We start from the raw sequence: 6,149 nt of genomic DNA, 5'->3' as shown, positions 1-6,149 counted from the left end.
GTGTGTATGCCTGTTCTATGTGTATGCGTGTATGTGTGTGTGTGTGTGTATGCCTGTTCTATGTGTATGCGTGTGTGTGTGTGTATGCATGTGCTTGTTCTATGTAGTATGTGTATGCATGGGCCTATTCTATGTGTATGTGTGTATGTGTATGAGTGTGTCTGTTCTATGTAGATGTGTTTGCTTACATGATGAGCTTCATGGGCATCCTGGTGCTCATGGAAGTCAGGGGAAAGTCGGGTCCCTGGTGTCTGCAGTTCCTGGCAGTTGTGAGTGACCATGTGGGTGCTGGGAACCAAATTCAGGTCCTCTGCAGAAGCAGCCAGTGTTCTTAAGCACTGAGCCATCTCTCTAGTCCCCATCCTGTATGCAGCAGTGTTAGCAGAGGATGGAATTGGGTGACCTCAGATCTTTGTCCTTTCTTTGGTTGTCACCATCTGTGTGGCTGGGGTGAGAGCACGGTGAGGACCTTCATTAGGTGCTCCACACTGGAGGTGTGGCCAGGTGCTGGCCCACCAAGCCCTGGGGGTGGCTTTTCCTCTTTCCTACCCACCTATAAAGTCACTTCACTTCATATTCAGATGAAAACGCTGTGGAATGAAACAGAAGCCACATCCGCCTGACTTTTCTGTAGGTTCTGGAGTCAGTCTTAGTGTAACAAATATAATCACTGACCCCACTTGGATGGACTTGGGGAATTGCTGGCAAGGTTTCCAGGGTGTACCAGGGTCTCGCCAAGCAGGTCACCATCTGACAGCTCTGACAATGGTTAGTTCCTATGTTCCTGTGGTGCCCACTGGCCCTGAGCCACTTACCGTACTAGGAGGGCACAATGTTGGGATGACACAGGGTTGTGGAGGGAATGGTGTGCGTTCTGGATCCCACCCTTGCAGCGTCCCTTTCCCTGTATTCTGTGCATATGTGTCCCTCTTCGCCTGGGGTGACTGCCTTCCCTCTCAGTCTGAGTGGCTGAGGAACACCACTGGCCTCTCTAGCTGGGTCTACCAGCAGACTCTGTTTTCTTCCCTTGTTACAGTGATTCGGTGATTAAGGGTGAGAAGGAAGGCTTGGGTCTTTTGTGGGACATCCTGACTCCCCAAAACAGAATGAGTTTTCTGTGATGTCACTGAAATGGGAGAAGATAAGCCAGGAAGAAGAAAATAATAGATCAGCACAAAGTGGGGAAACCTGGAGATGGAGAGAATGAATGAAGCAAGAGCAACTCTGAACCCGAAACCCGGCAAGTCCAAGACCCAGCAAGCCTGAGACCCAGCAAGCCTGAGACCCAGCAAGCCTGAGACCCAGCAAGCCTGAGACCCAGCAAGCCTGACCACTACTTTATCACTAGGCCATTCCTGCCCTATCTTTATAGGTCATCTTTGAAAAAAAAAAAAAAAAAAAAAAAACCAATGTGTAAATTTCCAGTTTTTGTAATGGAAAGACCTGGTCAGTGTTACCAGGAAAGAGAAGGCTTTAAGTTTATCCCCTAAGCTGAGTGGTGGCTTTTTCTCTTCTGGATGGACACTGCTAACATCAGCTCACCCTTTGTCCAAACTCTTGGCCTTGCTTCACTTCCCGGGGGTAGCCGTCAATCAGGAAGCCCTTGGTGTTACCCAGGCTGGCCACCATGGCCTCCTTCAGCAGCTCCAGGACGACACCCTGCAGCAGAGAGAGTGGTCAGCATGGGGCCCAGCAGCACCCCTGTACCCCAAATCACGTTATTCTGTGAGGGAAGGATTGGGTAAGGTTAACAGCAGATCTCTTGGGCCAACCTTCATGAGGCCTACCTCCACCTCCTGCCTCCACCCTAATGTCCCTAGTGTAGGTCGGTCTTTCAGTCAGAACTGGGTCATGGTTCCATGGGTGAGGGTTTATTTATGGGTTTGTCCTTTCTGCCGTTATCTAAGAAATCTTCAAACAGGGCATCTCACACCCCATAAGACATGCTAGTCCTGTCTTACACAGAAGCAGCTGAATGAACAAGGCATCACGGCAGGTTAGGGGCAACCGAAACATTGCTTAGAACATACTCCAGTGCCAGTGCTTCGACAGAAAACATTCTACAGAACAACGCACAAAGGAATGTATGATCACTAAAGATTGCAGGTGCACAAAGCAGGACAAGGGGCCAGGGCACACCAGGGTGCTCTTTGCCACAGGGTGGCCTGATTGTCGGGGCGTGCCGCTTAGGCTCTGTGAGAAGCAAATATGCTCACTAGAGAATGCAGGATGAAGAACAAACACTGAGACTAATGAGCCATCACAGGGAGCTTGAGGCAGCCACAGCCTGCCTTGAGGGAGAAGCTGTGTGGGAGATAGCACAGTGAGGGCAGGAAATGGTGCTACGTGGTACAGATCTTTAAGGAATGATTTTTGGAGGATGGAGACACGGCTCAGTGGGTAGGAGTGCTTGCCGTGAAAGCACAGGACCTGAGTTCAGAGTCCTAGGATCCACCTTAAAAATCCAGGCTCAGTAGCACGTTCCTAGACCCACAGTATTGGGAGACAGAGACAGGTGGATCCCAAGAGCTCCCAACCTCCCAGCCTGACCAAAAGGTAAGCGCAGGTCCGTAAGCAACCCTATCTCAAACAGTAAGGTAGGGAACAATAGAGGGAGCACCTAACATCCTCCTCTGGCCTTGAAACACAAACACAAACACACACAAACACAAACACACACACACACACACACACACACACACACACACACACACGTCATAATGAATCAGTAATAAGCAGAGAGAGGGGCATACTGCTGCTACGTTGCTTGTTTTCATTGTCTTCTACAGTCCACAACTGTGCTGGTTGCTCTTTGTCAACTTGACATAAACCTACACATACCTGGGCCCAGGGAGCCTTAACTGAGGAAATTGCCTCCATCAGATTGGCCTGTGGGCAAGTCTTGGGCATTTTCTTGATTGTAAGTTGATGTCAGAGGCCCAGTCCAAAGCAGAGGGTGCTATTCCTGGCAGATGGGCCTGGGCTGTACAGAAAAGCAGGCTTGAGCAAGCCAGGGGAGTAAGCCAGCCAGCAGTTCTCTTTTTTGGCCTCTGCTTCAGTTCCTGCTTGAGGTTCCTGCCTCGAGCTCCTCCTGCCCTCGCTTCCTCAGTACTGGATTCAGCCTGTAGGCCAGGTGATCTGTTCCCCCATAAGCTGCTTGTGATCCTGGTGTTTATCACAGCAACAGAAAAGTGACTAGCACAAGGGGCCCCCGCCCAGACAATGGCCCCATCCACAGTCAATGAACTTGATCAAGATACCTCTCCCACAGGCAATGCTCAGAGGCCTGTCTCCTAGGTGACTCTAGAGTCGGTCATGTGGACAATCAGCACAAAAATGCCTCTCTCTCCCTCCCTCTCCAAGGACACTCTCTTTCCTGGAGGTGTCTGACTTTAGCTCTCCATACCTGTGTTTTTCAGACTTTTACTCAAGGAGAGGTTGAAGCACATGAACCAGGCTGGCTTTCAGAGGCTGCCCAAGGAACAGCTCGGGAGGCAGGTGGTCATTGGCATGGCCCAGCCTGGCTCGGGACTCAGGAGAGAAAGCACACCTGTGTCTGGGCCCTCAGGGTGCCTTTGTCTTGGTGAGCCAGCCTGCCACAGCTCAGCCGATTGGCTGCCGGTGGCAGGGTGTGTGTGTGTGTGTGTGTGTGTGTGTGTGTGTGTGTGTTTGTGTGTGTGCTCCACTTACCGAGGGCACCAGGTCTCCACGCTCCATGATGTCACGGATCAGTTTGCTTCTTTCTGACTCTGAGGCCAGTTCCTGGCGCAGGAGCTCACCAGTAGAGAGATGGGTGAATCCATACTTTTCCACCAGTTTCTCGCATTGGGTGCCTTTGCCGGAGCCGGGACCGCCTTGGGGCACATCAGACAAGCATCTAGAAACCACTGCCTTCTTTTGGGGGACACAGTAATTATCTCTTCTTATGGATATTCACTGTGTGAAATAATGGGTTTCACGGTGACACACATTTGTCATGTGCTCTGCTCAGGCCTGCTCACTGCCCCCTCCTACCCCCTACAATGCCAAGTGAGGCCCGAGTCCTGCTGCTGTGATGATCTACCCGAGGCCACGCGGCTCTCCAGCTCCCAAGTGGCCAAATGTGTCCTTGGAGCATGTGTGTGTTATCTGTGTGTGTGGGTGTACGCATGCCTCTTAATTACAGCTTCCTGTAAAGGGAAGATCTGAAATAAAAAATGCAAACCACAGTTGAGATTCCAGCCTGCACCACAGCTCTCTCGGGCAGTGGAACGTGCTGTTAAGGGACGTCAGCTCCCCACCCACTTTAGCTGAAGGGCCTCTCAGGCTTCTTGCTGTGGCCGGCAAGCCAGGAAGGATACACGTGTTCATCATCTGCTTATCCACAGAGCTGCGGTAAGCTGAATGGGGAGCTTTAGACTCTCCAGGGTATTGCACGGGTGGGCCAAACATAATAGGAAAACAGGAATTACAGAGGCTAGCAGAGACAAGGCAGACCAGGACAGGAGCAGCCCTGTCCACTAATGCATGTTTGCTCCGAGCAGTGACCCTTGCTTCCAGCCGTAATAGGAAGGGAGAGGACAGGGACAAGAGAAGGACACTCAGAGGAAGAAGTGCTTCTAGGTAGATGACTAAGAGGGGTCACAGCTGAGCTCTGGGATGCCATGGAACTTCTGCAGCTTGTGTTTACCTGGAAACTCTTTCCCCAGGATGGCTGGTGGCTGGTCATGTGAAAAAGATATTTTCCAACTTGGCTTCCAAGGCAAAGATGCTGTGCTCCAGTTATTTCCTTCCTTCAGCCTCCTACTAATGTAACAATTATAGGCTTGCCCCTCTGAAATGTTATTTAATAAGTCTGACACAAAGGCAATTAAAACTCTCCATCTCAAATTGACAACAGCTGTGTGGAGTGCCGCTGCTGCCCGGTTAGAAGCAACAGCTGCAGATTCTTAGCATTCTTGGGCCAGTGGTGCAGGCGGTGTGGAATTTTAAGTAACCTGTACAATGGCATGATTCTTCCCCTGGCTCCAAAGTGGGAAGCAAGTGCGATTTTCTTACTGTAAAAAGCATGAAAGCTTCTGGTGGCTGCGCAGCTTTTCATCCTATTTCTAATAGCTCACCAGGGTCCCAGGTTAGCCCTTTTAAAAATTTTTTATTATTAGTTACATTTTATTAACTCTGTATCCCAGCTGTATCCTGCTCCCTCATTCCCTCCCAATCCCATCCTCCCTCCCTCATCTCCTCCCTGCCCCTTTCCAAGTCCACTGATTGGGGAGGACCTCCTCCCCTTTCGTCTGGCCCTGTTTTATCAGGTATCTTCAGGACTGGCTGCAAAGTCCTCCTCTGTGGCCTAGCAGGACTACTCCTTCCTTGGGGGATGGGGAGGGCAAAGAGCCAGCCATTGAGTTCCTGTCAGAAATAGTCCCTGTTCCCCTTATTAGAAAAAACCAATTGGTTACTGAGCTGCCACGGGCTACATCTGAGCAGAGGTTCTAGGTTATATCCATACATGGTCCTTGGTGGAGTATCAGTCTCAGAAAAGACCCTGTGCCCAGATATATTTGGTCCTTGTGGAGCTCCTGTCCTCTCCACGTCATACTAACTCCCCCCAGGTTAGCCCTTTTAAATAGGAAGGGGGCCTGAGATCCCTCTAGGATCATTTGATACATGGGACCAAATTCTTCTGAAAAAGCCCATCTCAGACTGAAGGTCTTTGCTTTCTGTTGACCACATGACTGGTGAAGACCAGGGCTGTCACAGCTGCTGCCACCTCACTCGTGTTTAGGCTCTCACCCTCGGCAGACCTGTGCACAGCCCCCCATGGTATGGCTCAAGGTCTAAAGGAGAGTCTATGCTGAAGGGGTCTGTCAAAGTCCTGATGGGAAAAAGAGGGAAGATCTTTCTCTTTCTCCCTTTCTCCCTTTCTTTCTTTCTTTCTTTCTTTCTTTCTTTCTTTCTTTCTTTCTTTCTTTCTTTCTTTCTTTCTTTCTTCCTTCCTTCCTTCCTTCCTTCCTTCCTTCCTTCCTTCCTTTCTTTCCTTCCTTCCTTCCTTTTTTCTTTCTTCCTTTCTTTCTTTCTTTCTTTCCCTCTCTCCCCCCTCCCCTTCCTTCCTTCCTTCCTTCTTTCCTTCCTTCCTTCCTTCCTTCCTTCCTTCCTTCCTTCCTTCCTTC

General features: G+C 50.2%; 1 protein-coding gene across 2 annotated transcripts in view; it reads right to left on the bottom strand.

Moving 5' to 3' along the window:
- The window catches only part of Ak5 (adenylate kinase 5), a 193,558-nt gene that overhangs the window by 14,079 nt on the left and 173,330 nt on the right, over positions 1–6,149 (bottom strand). For both annotated transcript variants that reach the window (XM_055614277.1, XM_055614278.1), the window contains 2 exons: positions 3,691–3,854; positions 1,543–1,659 (listed from right to left, as the gene is read on the bottom strand). In XM_055614277.1, the coding sequence (XP_055470252.1) occupies positions 1,543–1,659; positions 3,691–3,854 (281 nt within the window). The remainder of the gene's footprint in view (positions 1–1,542; positions 1,660–3,690; positions 3,855–6,149) is intronic.

This window comes from Psammomys obesus, unplaced genomic scaffold (genome assembly GCF_907164565.1).
Source record: "Psammomys obesus unplaced genomic scaffold, mPsaObe1.curated_primary_1811, whole genome shotgun sequence".
Classification (NCBI taxonomy): domain Eukaryota; kingdom Metazoa; phylum Chordata; class Mammalia; order Rodentia; family Muridae; genus Psammomys; species Psammomys obesus.
Note: the sequence above shows the minus strand (reverse complement) of the source record. Positions and strands in the feature narration are given on the sequence as shown.